This window comes from Ceratotherium simum, chromosome 2 (assembly GCF_057802395.1).
Source record: "Ceratotherium simum simum isolate JZ-2026a chromosome 2, ASM5780239v1, whole genome shotgun sequence".
In the NCBI taxonomy this organism is placed as follows: domain Eukaryota; kingdom Metazoa; phylum Chordata; class Mammalia; order Perissodactyla; family Rhinocerotidae; genus Ceratotherium; species Ceratotherium simum.
The window spans coordinates 40,398,809-40,413,429 of record NC_141901.1 but is presented as its reverse complement, the minus strand read 5'-3'; the positions used below and the strand labels follow the sequence as shown (position 1 = coordinate 40,413,429).

Genomic DNA, 14,621 nt, shown 5'->3' with positions numbered 1-14,621 from the left:
CTGGTAAACAGGGGAAGCTAATGTAGTGGGGAGAGGGGTCCGAAGTTATACAGAATGCTCAGTAGTGTAAATAAGAACATTAGCTTAACTTATTGTGCCCTATGTACTAGGCCCTTTCGACGGCTTTGCATGCATTACTACCCTATGAAGTATGTACTAGTATCCCCGGTTCACAGGAAGCTGAAACCAGGAGTGCCCAAACTCACCCAGCTAGTAAGTGGTAGGGCAGGAACCAGGGTTAACTGCTATGCTAAACATGAATTATTATCATCAAAGGGCGGTTGGGAGCAAGGCACTTCGGTCCACCTGGAAAAGTGAGGCAATACGCAAACGCTCTCGGGAAGGGCTGGCTGGGATCCAGACTGCAAGGGAAGGTGCTCGGACGACGTCCGGCCAGGGTGGAAAGCCGTCCCAGGACCGCTTCCGGCAGAGGCGCGTGCGGGCCCAGCCTCTCGGGGGCGGGGCGAGAAGTCGCGCATGCGCCGGGGCGCGCGGGCGGGCCGGGGGCGCGCGCTCCGCAAGCTGCATGTCCGGGCTGCGCGCGCTGCTGGGGCTCGGGCTGCTGGTTGTGGGCTCGCGCCTGCCGCGCGTCAGAGTCCAGGCCGGCGCCTGTCGCGCGGGACCCACCTGGTGGGGGCCGCAGCGGCTGAACTCGGGTGGCCCCCGGGACGCAGGGATCATGGCGAGCACAGCGGTGAAGTACCTGAGGTAGGCGAGGCTGCGGGCGGGCGCACGGGACGCGGGTCTAGCTTGGACTGCTCTCCGTCCCGGGGGCGGGGCCTGGGGCGGCCGCGCCGCCTGCGCGACGGAGCACCGAGGGGCGGGGGCTCAGGCTGTGGGTTTCCTCAGCCAGGAGGAGGCCCAGGCCGTGGACGAGGAGCTGTTTAACGAGTACCAGTTCAGCGTGGACCAACTTATGGAGCTGGCTGGGCTGAGCTGTGCCACAGCCATTGCCAAAGTAAGTGGCGCAGATCTCGACCTTTGGGACGAGTCACTGTGCATGCCCCCTGGCCTAGGCACAACGGAGTGGGAGGGCAGCTGGGCCAAGCCTGGACTGTTATATTGCCCAAAGTCCCTCTGAATCCCCTTTGACTCTGCCTTTAGGCATATCCCCCCACGTCCATGTCCAGGAGCCCCCCTACTGTCCTGGTTATCTGTGGCCCTGGAAATAATGGAGGAGATGGCCTGGTCTGTGCTCGACACCTCAAACTCTTTGTAAGTATCTGGGGAAGGGCTGTGGAGGAGGGTGGGAGGTTTCTGGGATCTGGGCTTGAATCACCCCTTTCCTTTCCTTCTAGGGCTACCAGCCAACCATCTATTACCCCAAAAGGCCTAACAAGCCACTCTTCACTGCACTGGTGACCCAGTGTCAGAAAATGGACATCCCTTTCCTTGGTGAAATGCCCCCAGAGGTAGGTGTCTTGAGTTTAATACCCTCCTCCACAACACTGCCTGTGTTCTGCTCTTCCCTCATGTTTCCAGGCTGAGCTCATTTGCTTATCTTCCTCTCCAGATGATAAACACTTAGAGGGTAGGGAGAGTGCCTGTCACAGGTGCCTAGAGTATGTTATTTGAATAGAAGCCGTGTAAGAGCCTTCTCCTCCTCTGTAAGGTGTGCTCCCTGAGTCCCCACACCACCTGCTCTAAAGCTTCCTTCCACCTTCATCTCCCCTGGTCACTCTTTTCCCTCTGTAGTCAGTTCCTCTTCCCCCAGCATGCAGTAAACACATTATCTGCCCCTTTCAGGGGCTGAAGTGACCACCTCATCCTCAACCCTTTCTGCAGATGCATGGATTTAGAGGTGGGAAATTGAAAACTTGGTTTTTTTCTCTTTAAATTTCTTAACACATTTTACAGATGAAGAGACTGAAGTGCAGAGAAGTGCTTTGTCCAAAGTCACAGAACGAGATCATGGCCCTCCTGACTCCCAGTCTCAGGCTGTCTCACACTGTAGCATCCCCAATGGCTGGCAGGCACTCAGAACAGAAAACATGTCTGGTCTCAGCTTGGCCTGGATCAATGACCAACTTGCACTTAACTCTAGGCCTCAGAATGCCATCTGAATGAGATAAAATTACAGGTGTGCCTCTGTGAATGGTCTGTGGGTGCAGAGAACAGCCCTCTCCTGTTAAGGACTCTTTGTGCAGCTGCTGGCTCTGCATCCTTTCCTTTTTATGTTCCACCACAGCCCATGCTGATTGATGAACTATATGAGCTGGTGGTAGATGCCATTTTTGGCTTCAGCTTCAAGGGTGACGTTCGGGAGCCATTCCGCAGCATCCTGAGTGTCCTGAATGGACTCACTGTGCCCATTGCCAGCATCGACATTCCCTCAGGTGCTGGGTCCAAGGAGGTTGGGGGGATTGGGGCCCTGCCCTGTCTTGAGGTAGGTATCTAGGAGTCCTGATTCTTGACCCAAGGCTCAGACTAAGTCTAAAATAAGCTGAGTCTAGGGCCGGCCCCGTGGCTTAGCGGTTAAGTGCGTGCGCTCTGCTGCCGGCGGCCCGGGTTCGGATCCCAGGTCCCGGGTGCGCAGCGAGGCACCACTCCTCCAGCCATGCTGAGGCTGCGTCCCACATACAGCAACTAGAAGGATGTGCAGTTATGACAGACAACTATGTACTGGGGCTTTGGGGGAAAAATAAATAAATAAAATCTTTAAAAAAAAAATAAGCTGAGTCTAGAGGGGCAGAACAAGCCTTATGGACCCCACAACAGGGCTGGGGAGCAAAGAGTTCAGGAGTGCCCTTTGCATGTTAGCTCCAAGAGACCAAAGCCCAGGGGTACGTGGAGCTGCAAGGATGTGAGTTCCTCAGGTGGGAACACAGGGGGGCTTCCCACTTCTTAGGACTAGGGTAGAGCAAGGTGTGGAAGGGGACTTGTCATCTGGCCTCTTCCGCTCTTCCTGAATACCACCCCCTTTTCAGGATGGGATGTGGAGAAGGGAAACTCTGGAGGGATCCAGCCAGACATGCTCATCTCCCTGACGGCACCTAAAAAGTCTGCAACCCACTTTACCGGTCGCTACCACTACCTGGGGGGTCGTTTCGTGCCACCTGCTCTGGAAAAGAAGTACCAGCTGAATCTGCCACCGTACCCTGACACTGAGTGTGTCCTTCGTCTGCAGTGAGGGAAGGTGGGTGGGCATTCTTCCCAATAAAGACTTAGTGCCTCTCTCTCCCAGAACTGTGGAGTCCTGGGAGCTCTGCTGGCAATAAAGGTTAATGGGTGGCCGGAGCCAGAGAGCAACCCTGGAGGTATGGTGCCATCTCTCTGGGGGCAGAACAGGCAAGAGACGTTGCTCTGGCAATTAGGGGCAATGAAAACTGACTTTCAAATGCTGAAAAAGGCTCCCAAGTGAGGTGGTTGTCCTTCACACACACATGATTCTTATCCATTAGGGAAACGGGGAGCTGGATGAGGTTCTCTAAGCTTTCTCCTTCCACTTAACAGTGTAGCAAGACTACAGGAGGTTCACAGAAGGAATTTCTTCAAAGGAGTCCAAGAAAACTCTAATTTGTATTCAGGACATTCCCAGGCTGGGAATGGAGATGCCAGTCAGGACTTTATTGTAGACTAGGAGCCCACGCTGATGTTTATTCAATCATTCGGTATAGTGCCAGCCCACTGGCAACCTATGGGCTGAATTCAGCCTATAGACCTAAATCTGTATGTTTTTCTTAGGCTTCACAATATTTAGATTTCATTACATTTCACATAAGTCTACATTTCCAGCTTCTTTTGGCAAGGATGCTCCTTCAAAGGGTATCTGCACTCCTGTTCCCACAGTCCCGAGCACTCCTTGTCCCTCGGCTGCCGGGCTCCTGTAGGCACGTGAGTTCATAGTCTCTGGGTTAGAAGCTGCAGAGGGGACCGTGCCCGCTCCAACTAAGGCATGGTGCTACCGCTGTCCTCTCGGCAGACTGCTATTCCTGAGCTCAGTTTCCTCCCTGGGAGGGACTCCTCCCTCAGAGGGTGCAGAAGCGCTGCACGGACTCAGGTCTCTGAGGCTTCAACTCCTGAAAAGAAATCAATTTAGCCCCATTTTGACCTGCCTGTCACTCTCTCTTCTGTTTCTTTTTTGCTCTCTGGTCAGTGTTGAGTCTAGCTCTTTCCTCTGGTTGCTCCTGCCTCCTCTTCTTACTTCTGCTGCTTGAGCCAGTGCTCCCTGCTTCCCTAGTCCTGCCACCCTCCTCATCTCCTTCATCCCTTACATCCAAGATGTCCTCCTCCTCTTGATGCCGCTGTCTTTTCTTCCTGCTTCTCCTGCTCTTCCGACTGCCGCGTGCTCTGCTTTCTGCTTCCCTGGTCCCACCATCGACAACAGCCTGCTCAACTTCCTCCTCCTCACGCTGCTGCCTCTTCTTGCCTTTCCCGCGTGGGTCAGTGTATGCTCTGGTCTCCTCCTCTGCAGCCTCCTTGCCTTCTTCTCCTTTATCTAAGACCCCCTCCTTCTCCTCCTCCTCTTCATGGCGCTGCCTCCTCTTCTTCCTTTTCCTGAGGGACTGACAGGTTTGTTCTCTGTTCTTCGATTCCCCAAGCCTACTTGTTCCTGCGGCCTGTTCTTCCTCATTCCCTATGGCTGTTCCCTCTCTCTCGTCTGTGACCTTTTCTTCTTGATGTCGTCTTTTCTTCTTGCTTTTCCTGATGCTCTGGTCCGTGTATTCTGGGTACTCCTCTTCTGCATTCCCTTCAGTGGCTGTAGCCTCTTCCTCCTCTTTCTGCTTCCTTTTCTTTTTCTTTTTTTTCGGGGGCTTGCTCTCACACTGCAGTTGAGGGGTCTCAGGGTGCTGGCCTTTGAGATGAGCCAGGAAGGCCTGTTCCTGGGCCTCTAACCGAGCAAGCTTAGCCTTCATTGTGATCCCAAGACGGGCAGCCCTGAAATAGATGGGGCCCAGGTCAGAGCGAGGTATTAGGGAAAACGGGCCTAATCCTTGAGACTGTAGGGAAAGTTGGCAGGGGAGGAGCTGCCTATCTTCAGGCAGCTTCAGCGATGGGCAGACAGTAGGAATCATTTCCCTGGGCATAGGCCATCCTCAAGGGTGGGCTTGGGATGGGAAGAAAAGGGAACCCAAGGAGCTAACGGCTACTTACTTGTGTGCTGTTCGCCCCTCACAGGCCTGGAGCAGCATCTCATCAGTCAGACTGTTGGGAAAGCGGGGAGATCAGGAATTACAAACAGATCTGGTGGAAAGGCTGGACCTTTCCTCCCCTCTAAAACATTCCTTTTACACTGAGTTCCTGTTCAGGACCCGCCACTTTTCTAGGTGTGGGGGATACAAAGATTAGTACAACACGGTTCCACCCTGAAGGAGCCCACAGTCAAGCATTACACTTGGTCCTTTCTCCTGAGATTTGACAGTGTCTCCTCCCACATGCCCCCAGCGCTGAAATGAAGTCTCACATCTTTGAAGGCTCGGGCCCCTGGTTGTCATCATCACTGCAGCTCTCCAATTCCTTCTCTGGCTTCTCCCCACCTGAAGTCAGTGTGGCGGTCTAGAAGGAGGGATTATGGGGATGGACAAGGTCCACTCAACACCACTGCCATCCCCCTTCCCTCCTGGAAGCCCCCCAGGAATTCACAGCCGGAGACACAAATTTGTCAGCCCCCAACATCACTCCTTGCAGACCCACAGGGAGGTGTGCCAAACTGCATACTTCAACTTGGGCAGGAGGCAGCTGCAGTTGCTTAGGGGGTGGGGCCTCCTTGGCTCACAGCCAGCTAGTGGGCAGAACAAGAGGGAAGAAGAAATGCTCTGGGTCATCAGGTCTTCACAGTGGGACAAGTGCCCCCTGGTGGCCATCCTGTGGTACCAGTAACTGACAATAAAGATGGCATTTCTCACCTCCCCATACCTATGCACAGTACTTTATTTAACCAGATTAACTGAGAACCTACTATGGGCCAAGGGGTTAGAGGTGCAGAGTGGAACAGGAATGAGAGTGGTCCAGCCCAGATGGAATCGACATGAGGAGGGGGGAAGGAGGATGGCAGAACAGAGGCAATTGTGATGAAAGTGTTGCCTGTGTTAGAGGAGGGGTACCCAAGTTGGACGTCCGGGTTTGGGGAATAGTCTCTAGAAGTAGCTGAGCTCTGGCAGCAGGTAAAGGGGGAAAAGGAGCAGAATGTCCCGGGCAGGGGAAATAGCATGTGCAAAACCTGAAGGTGAAAGAAAATGGTACCTTCAAAGAAAAGAATCAGATTCCATCTGGCTAAAGTGTGGAGGTCCTGAGAGAAGTGGCAAGAGACAAGGCATGAAGGGCCAGAGGAGCCAGTCTGATAAATCTAGATGGTGTCATCCTAGGTCAAAGAGGAGCCAGTGACACAATGAAATGTGTGTTTAGAGAGAACATGCTTTGTGGAGGACGTACTTATTGGGGTGGGGAGTGAGACTAGAGGTGAGGAGTCTGGTTATGAGGCTGTGAAAGAAATTAAGCAGGAGATGATGATGGTCTGACCTGGAATAGGAGATGGCCAGAGAGATGCAGAGAAATGAGCAATATTTGCTAGATAACATGTAGAGTGCTTAGCACATAATAGATGATCATTAAGTGTTAGCTCCCTTTCATTGGTATGCTAGAAAGCAGGAGTCTGAAAACCTGGATTCTAGTCTTGTCTGCCATTACTAGCCAGCTGTGGGCTCTTCAGCAAGACACCTTCCCCTCTTTTGGCCACATCTGCAAAATAAGGAGGATGGGCCAGATAATCTCTCAGGTCTCCTCTGGCTTCTAAGTCCTCTGAAATAGACACCCCCTCCCTGCCCTGCCCTGGCAGCTCCTGGCTGTGTCCCACCTCCCACTCCCTACTGCTGCCCCCTCAGCAGATGGTAGGGATCCACGCAACATGAAGATCTCCATTTTTGCCAAGGGCCTGGGCAGTCTAAGGAAGCAACAGCAAGGTTGATCACAAGATTCCACTATGTTAGGAGAGTCCTGAGAATAGGTAGGGCATACAAGGTAATTGTTCAGGCCCCAGGGGAGACCAGGGAAGGAGAAAAGAATGGACCCTCTCACCCGCAGCCTCTAATACCTTCACAAACTTCTGATACAGCAAGTTGGGCTTGGGATGATTATGACGGGTGGTCTCCTTAGAAAGGCGCCTTATCTGTACTCCATCCTGTGGGAAGTATCAGTGAGTGGGTGACATGCCGTGTCTCCCTCACCCCCACATGTCCCAAGCCCTCATGTTTCATGTGCCCATCTCTTAGAGCTCATACCTCCTTAGTTTCCACTACCAAACTGGCCGCAGTCCTGTTGAAGAGCTCATTCCACCAGTGGTTTGTGAACTCCTTGGCAGGGTCATGTCCCACCTGCCAGGGGAAGAAGTATGAACTCTGAGGACCTGTCCCCTTTCCCCTCATCTTCAAGGGTTCCTTTCTCCCATCCACACTGACCTCCCTCAGCCTGCCCAGTCTTACTCCATGAGTGTCCTGCTTCAGGGTCACCCTGAGGGCCTGGGTGATGCCATTCTCCTTCCGGCCCAGGCCTTTGCCTGCAGAAGACAATGAGTGACTCAGCTTATTCTGCTGCCTGCCCCCAAGCCCTCAAAAGGCAGCCCCAGCACATGCCATTCCTTGCCATTCAGCACACCGAGCATTGGGCATACTCCGTCCCTCTTAGAAGCCCTCCTAGTTCCATTCTTTCTAGCACATCTCCATGCAGTCCCCCTGCCTTCGTCTGAGCCCAAACTATCTTTTTCTTCATAATTCTTTCAGGACAGAGGTCATGTCTCTTCCTGCCTCTTCCAGTCCTCCCAACCACTTCTTTCTCACTATTCACTGTCAAATTTCTTCCATTCTTCCCTTTTCTGGAAAAGTCAGAAATTTTCTTCTGCAAATTTCCCTTTAAACCAGCTTTTCCTCCTCTAATTGAATGGACTACCTGGGGGTAATCCAGGATGATGCCTCTACCTTGGGCAGAGCAGGGAATTGGGGGATGGGGGATGGGGAAGGGGCCCCATGGGGATCACCTTGAGTCCATCCATGCTTTAGCAGCTGCTCCTCAGCAAACTTCATCCCACGACACTTGACCTCTGGGGTGACACTCATGGTGAGAAGAGAGTCACTGACCTCAGTCCCTCATTAGAGAAGAGGAGGTCACTATCATCCCTTTAGGAGGAAAGGAGAAAGTGCCCAAGTCATCCATCAACTCCATCGTGACTGCTCTAGTAAGAATTCTTTCCTGAACCTGGGGCAGAGACAGAGGAAGGAGGCCTATTCCCTGAGGAGCTCCCTGTCTGACCCCAGAAAGGTCAATATCAACAGGTCGAAAAGTCAAGGAGGACTGATGTTAATAATAATACCTAGCGGCTGGCCAGTGCCATAGTGGTTAAGTTCACACACTCTACTTCAGTGGCCCGGGGTTTGCAGGTTGGGATCCCGGGCGCGGACCTGTGTACCACTCATCAAGCCATGCTGTGGCGGCATCCCATATACAAAATAGAGGACGGACGATGGGCACGGATATTAGCTCAGGGCCGATCTTCCTCAGCAAAAAGAGGATGATTGGCAATGGATGTTAGCTCAAGGCTGATCTTCCTCACCAAAAAATAAAATAATAATAATAATAATAATGATACCCAAATTTATGGAGAGCTCACCACATGCTAGGCTGTGCTAAAGCTTTACGTGGATTATTTCTTGTAATCTTTCCAGTCCAGGAAGATTTCCTGAACTTCATGTTCAGAAAAGTACTATTATTTCTATTTTACAAATGAGAAAACTAAGGCCTAAAGAGATGAGGTGACTTAGTCAAGGTCACACAGCTGATGTGTGCAGAACTCAAACCCAGGCAGCCTGTCTGCAGAGTCCCCACTCTTTACCACTACATGATGGTATCTCCTGCGATATATTACCATGATAAAACAAAGCAACGAGGTGCTTGTTAACCTGAGTTATAAGATAATGGTACTGGGGCCGGCCGGGTGGTGCAAGCGGTTAAGTGCACGTGCTCCGCTTTGGCAGCCCAGGGTTTGCAGGTTTGGATCCCAGGCGCGCACCGACGCACCGTTTGTCAAGCCATGCTGTGGTGGTGTCCCATATAAAGTCGAGGAAGATGGGCATGGATGTTAGCTCAGGGCCCATCTGCCTCAGCAAAAAAAAAAAAAAGAGAGGAGGATTGGCATCTGATGTTAGCTCAGAGCTGATCTGCCTCACAACAACAGCAAAAAAAGATAATGGTACTTAACAGAACCCATATCCCACACCCATGCCCAGCATTTACACTGTCCTCTCGGAGTGGGGGCTACACACCTCTTCCCCACTGTTGCTGTCTTTCAGTCTTTTTGGAGCACCCTTTTGAAACTGTCAGCTTAGGAAAGGCACTTTTCTTGAGTATTTAATGCATAACAGGTGGATTGCAAATACTGTCATTGTCTCATTTAACCCTGACAGCCCTGTGAGATAGGTATTATCGTTATTTACAAAGGAGGAAAACAGCCTGGGTTTCTTGCCTGGATTACACAGCTAGTAAGAGATGGAGCTGGAATATGATCCCAGGTTGCCCAACTCCGAAGTGGCCCTGTTTCTATCACATCACCAACTAGGTACAGTTCTTTATAGTTGCTCACTCAGGTGTTCCTTCTCTTGGACTCCAGAATGGCAATATCTAACTTATTTATATGCCAAATTTGCCTCTGAAATGGTTAAGATGGCTTATCACACAAGACACTCCAAACCAAGACGACCACTGCTGACTTAACTCACTAAAGTTAACTTGTATTAAGATCATTTATTACAGGCATTGCAAACCATTTTTAAAGCTGATTAATGACACTACTGGAGTAATCCTGTAGCCTCCCGAAGCGACAGCTCTGAAGGGTACATCTTTCATTTGTGTTTAAGTAAGTATGCTTTAAAAAAATCAGGCACATCATTAAGTCACCCCTCCTAAACATTATATATTAGGCTTAAGAATGATGACCAGTCTGGTTAGGTGTTCAGAGTAGCAAATTCAGAATGCCTCACATTTCTGTTCACCTTTCTACTGTGAAGGACGATTACCTGAAAACATAACTGATACCTTGCAAGTCCCAACAGAAAAGCATTGAGTGCAGAAATGGCCCTATCTTGCTTCTTGATACTGTAAGAGAAGTAGAATTCAAACACTGAGGCCTTTAAGGCTACCTCAAAACTCTGCCTCTTCTCAGAAGTTATCTCTGATCTATCAGCCCCAGATTTTAATAACAACAATAATATCTAACACTTATGCTTTACTCAATGCCAGTCTGTTGCTAATTGCTTCACACAGATTATCTCCTTTAATCCTCCCAAAAACTCTATTAAGGAGGTGTTATTACTGTAATTTACAAATGAAGAAATGGCACTGAGTTATTTGCCCAAATCAAATAACTGGCGAGTGGTGGATCCAGGAACTCAGGCATTCCAGAACTGGTGTTCATAATCACTACACTCCTCAGTCTCTCACAAGCTCTTTATGCTTTCTGCTGTAAGTCTTACCACAGCCTATCTTTTGTCGCGGTAATTTGAAACTATATGCCCGGGAAGTCAGAGACGGGCTTTATTCCTCAACCCTAGTGCACTTAATACAGCGCCAGGAATCGAGAATGCGTTCAGTCGTTATTTGTTGGACTGAATGACACAGGTGGGAACTGCTTTAACGGACTTACAATAGATAACTGTGAACAGAAACAACTAGGTCCCAGGCTGTGCGCCGCAGTCTTTGTGAAGGCTGCGAGCACACTTTCAAGAACTGTCTCCTCTCCAGTCACCCTGCGTTTTCTGAAAGCTGTCTGGAGAAGTGGCCCAGGACCACTCCTCCGGCTACCCCTTCCCTTGGCCTCCTTCCTCTTGAGGTCTAAAATCCAGCTCTCCCGCCGCAGTTTCACTTGGGTAAATCTACTCTCCTGCTCTCACATCTGCTCCTGAGCCCCAGCTCAGATTGCCACCACTCAGGAGACAGGAGCCCCTTACCGTCATTGCAGGGTCTTCTCCGCGGAAACACGTGCCAGATCTAACTTGGGCGCCGCCATCTTCCCGGAAGTGTCGTTTCGGTCTTCTAGGCTGTCGAAACCATAGAGACGCCAGCGGAAGCAAAGTCCTGGTCAGCCCGGGAGAAACTGTTGAGGAGGCCTCCTTGCCTGTATGGTTGCCATAGAAACTTGGCCCCTCTCAGCGTGCCCATTTCCGGAGGTTCGGGAGGTGTTCTACGTCCTCTCTGCAGGCCCTGAGCGACAAAGAGACTTCAGTGCTGACGTGCCGTCTGTGGATGCTGAGAACCGCTTTGGGTCCGACACTGAGCTAGTCTCGGGCACAAATATGAGAAAGGAGAACTCTAGGGGAAAGTATCGAGAGTGGCCTGAGATATTCATTGAGGCGGAGAAGGAGGTAGCACCTCCGAAGTGATTTTGCGGGGATGGATACTGAGCCTGGGGGACAGTTATTTATAACAGCCTAGAGATTAGAGGTTTCAGTAGGTTCATTAAACACTTTTTAACTCGCCACTGTGTGCTAGGACCTGCCCTTTTGGTGCTGGTGATACAAAGATGCGTAAGACACGAACCCTGCCTTTGGGGAGCACCCAGTCTAGCCAGGGAAATTTGGGACCTTGAGTAGGACTGGAGGAGAAGGGGTCTGGGCATGGAGAGATGCAGGATCCTGGAATTCATGCCACACTGAGTTTGGACTTGCCTTTTAAGTATGAGGATCCATTCAGCAGGGGAGGGAAGAAGATATTGTAAAAAAGTCAGCAAGAGGGGTTGTGCATGACCCCCTCCCCAGAAACTCTTTCTAGGCTTCACTGAGCCACCCAAGAACTAAAAACCTAAAAAAAGTCTCCCTCATCCTGCCTCACTGTATCAGTATTTCCAGTAACTTAGTGGCCCCTAGGAAATTCTGAGGAGAAAAATCACCATTTCACAGTAAAGCCTTGTCATGACTGCTCAGTATGTCATACTTCCTCATCTTTATAAGTTTTTTTCCATAAAATTATTTTTACTTTATTTATTTATTTATGAGGAAGATCAGCCCTGAGCTAACATCCATGCCAATCCTCCTCTTTTTGCTGAGGAAGACTGGCCCTGAGCTAACATCTATTGCCAATCCTCCTCCTTTTTTTCCCTTTTTCTCCCCAAAACCCCAGCAGATAGCTGCACGTCATAGTTGCACATCCTTCTAGTTGCTGTATGTGGGACGCCGCCTCAGCATGGCCTGACGAGCGGTGTTTCGGTGTGCGCCAGGGATCTGAACCTGGCCTGCCAGTGGTGGAGCGCTTAACTGCTAAGCCATGGGACCAGCCCCAGGGCTAATCTTTCAGCAAAAAAAAAAAAAAGATTCCTAATCTGGCCTAGGACCTTGAGCTTCTTGTTTTACCGGACTCACTCATTCAATTAAGGGTCTCCTATAGACCAAGGGCTAGAGGTATAAAAATATCCAGCTCTTATCCTATTGGGCCTCATGATCTTGGGGTGTAACAAGTTACCAGGCATTTATATCGCTGAGTGATGAGAGCTATGGCAAGGTCAGGACACAGTGCTGTGAGGTGAGATGAGAAGCACCTGACCTGGTCCAGGACCCCTGAGAGCTTCCTGAAGGAGCCTCCCTTGAGGCTGCAGGCCTGTCCCTGAGGACTATGTGGGTTTGCAAAAGAAGAGAAATGGGCTTCAAGTTCAAAGTTTCATGGGGTCTCATACCTCCTCACAAGAGTAGAAATAAAGGCCATTAAGAGAGAACAAGAATACATGAATACTTAGAAGGTAATAATCTGAAATACAGACATAGCAGGATGCATAGAAACATTTATTACAGTAATATTTATAAAATGGAAAAATTGTAAAGAACCTAAATAGCCCACAACAGGAGGATGGCTGAATAAATTAGTGTAACCATACAAGGACTAATATGTAGCCTTAAAAATAATGTTGAAGAAGGATTCTTAATAACTTGAGGGAAATGTCTATGATATAATCGAAATGAAAAGAGCCAATACAAAATGGTACCCATAGTAAGAGCCCATCTATGTTAAAAGCCTATAGGCAATAGCATCGAAAGGAATAAAACACCTAGGAATTTAACAAAATATAACAGAAGAAGTGCAACACTTGTATGTTGAAAACTACAAAATGTCATTGAAAGAAATTAAAGAAGATCTAAATAAATGGAAAGATACCTGAGTTCATGAATTGGAAGACTTAATTTTGTTAAGATCACAATACTCTCTAAACTGGTCTACAGATTCAATACAATCTCTATCAAAATTCCACCTGACTTTTTTGCATAAATTGACAAGCTGATCCTAAAATTCATATGGAAATGCAAGGGGCCCAGAATAGCCAAAACAATCATGAAAAAGAACAAAATTGAAGGACTAACACTTCCCAATTTCAAAACTTATTACAAAGCTACAGTTCTGGCATAGGATAGCTATGTAGATCAATGGAATAGAATTGAGAATCCAGAAATAAACCCATACATTTATGGGCAATTGATTTTCAACAAGAATGCCAAGACAATTCAATGGAGAGAGAGTAGTCTTTTCAACTAATGGTGCTAGGACAACTGGATAGCCACCTGCAAAGAAATGAAGTTGGACCCCTACCAAACATCATATGCAAAAATTAACTCAAAATGGATCAAAGACTTAAATGTAACAGCTAAACCTACAAAACTCTTAAAGAAAACATAGATGTAAATTTTCATGACCTTGGATTAAGCAATAGTTTGTTTTTTTTGGGGGGGGGGCAGTGGTGAGGAAGATTGGCCCTGAGCTAATATCTGTTGCCAATCTTCCTCTTTTTGCTTGAGGAAGATTGTCTCTGAGCTAACATCTGTGCCAATCTTTCTCTATTTTCTATGTGGGATGCCACCACAGCATGGGTTAATGAGCAGTGTGCACGTCCAAGCCTGGGATCCAAACCTGTGAACCCCAGGCTGCCAAAGCAGAGAGCACGAACTTAACCACTACACCACCAGGCCAGCCCCTAAGCAACAGTTTTTTAGATATGACTCCAAGTGTACAAATAACCAAAGAAAAAAATAGATAAATTGGACTTCATCAAAATTAAAAACTTTTGTACTCCAAGGGACACCATCAAGAAAGAAAAGACAATCCACAGAATGGGAGAAAATATTTGCAAATCATATGTCTGATCAGGTTCTAATATCCAAAATATATAAAGAACTCTTACAGGCCGGCCCTGTGGCTTAGCGGTTAAGTGCGTGCTCTCTGATGCTGGTGGCCCGGGTTCGGATCCCGGGTGCACACCGACGCACCGTTTCTCCGGCCACGCTGAGGCCGTGTCCCACATACAGCAACCAGAAGGCTGTGCAACTATGACATACAACTATCTACTGGGGCTTTGGGGGGAAAATAAATAAATAAATCTTAAAAAAAAAATAAAATAAAATAAAGAACTCTTACAACTCAACAATGAAAAGACAACACAATTTAAACATGGACAATTTAAAAATGGACAGAAGATTTGGATAGACATTTTTCCAAAGAAGATATACATATGGCTAGTAAGCACATGAAAAGATGCCCAATATCATTAGTCATTAGAGAAATGCAAATGAAAACCATGAGATACTATTTCACAGCTACTAGGATAACTATAATTTTAAAAATGGACAATAACAAGTATTGGTGAGGATGTGGAGACATTG

The 14,621-nt window shown here is 48.8% G+C and overlaps 2 protein-coding genes across 4 annotated transcripts; one reads left to right on the top strand and one right to left on the bottom strand.

Moving 5' to 3' along the window:
- Positions 1-511: 511 nt before the first annotated feature.
- On the top strand, positions 512-3,176 carry NAXE (NAD(P)HX epimerase). Of its 2 annotated transcripts, XM_004436222.3 has the most exons (6): positions 512-708; positions 850-958; positions 1,105-1,215; positions 1,299-1,412; positions 2,189-2,336; positions 2,928-3,176. In XM_004436222.3, exons 1-6 carry the CDS (start codon positions 527-529, stop codon positions 3,128-3,130), a joined length of 867 nt encoding a protein of 288 aa, XP_004436279.1. In that variant the 5' UTR covers positions 512-526; the 3' UTR covers positions 3,131-3,176. The 2 variants fall into 2 exon arrangements, with proteins under 2 accessions (XP_004436279.1, XP_087297826.1); XM_087441700.1 differs by lacking the exons at positions 2,189-2,336; positions 2,928-3,176 and adding an exon at positions 1,858-2,175.
- A 760-nt stretch (positions 3,177-3,936) lies between these two features.
- On the bottom strand, positions 3,937-11,024 carry GPATCH4 (G-patch domain containing 4). Of its 2 annotated transcripts, none has more exons than XM_087441674.1 (8): positions 10,932-11,024; positions 7,970-8,108; positions 7,395-7,492; positions 7,218-7,310; positions 7,031-7,117; positions 5,405-5,496; positions 5,095-5,145; positions 3,937-4,878 (listed from the first exon to the last, which is right to left on the bottom strand). In XM_087441674.1, exons 2-8 carry the CDS (start codon positions 8,046-8,048, stop codon positions 4,059-4,061), a joined length of 1,320 nt encoding a protein of 439 aa, XP_087297800.1. In that variant the 5' UTR covers positions 8,049-8,108; positions 10,932-11,024; the 3' UTR covers positions 3,937-4,058. The 2 variants fall into 2 exon arrangements, with proteins under 2 accessions (XP_087297800.1, XP_014647486.1); XM_014792000.2 differs by having other exon boundaries at positions 7,419-7,492; positions 10,932-11,023.
- Between the last annotated feature and the right edge of the window lie 3,597 nt (positions 11,025-14,621).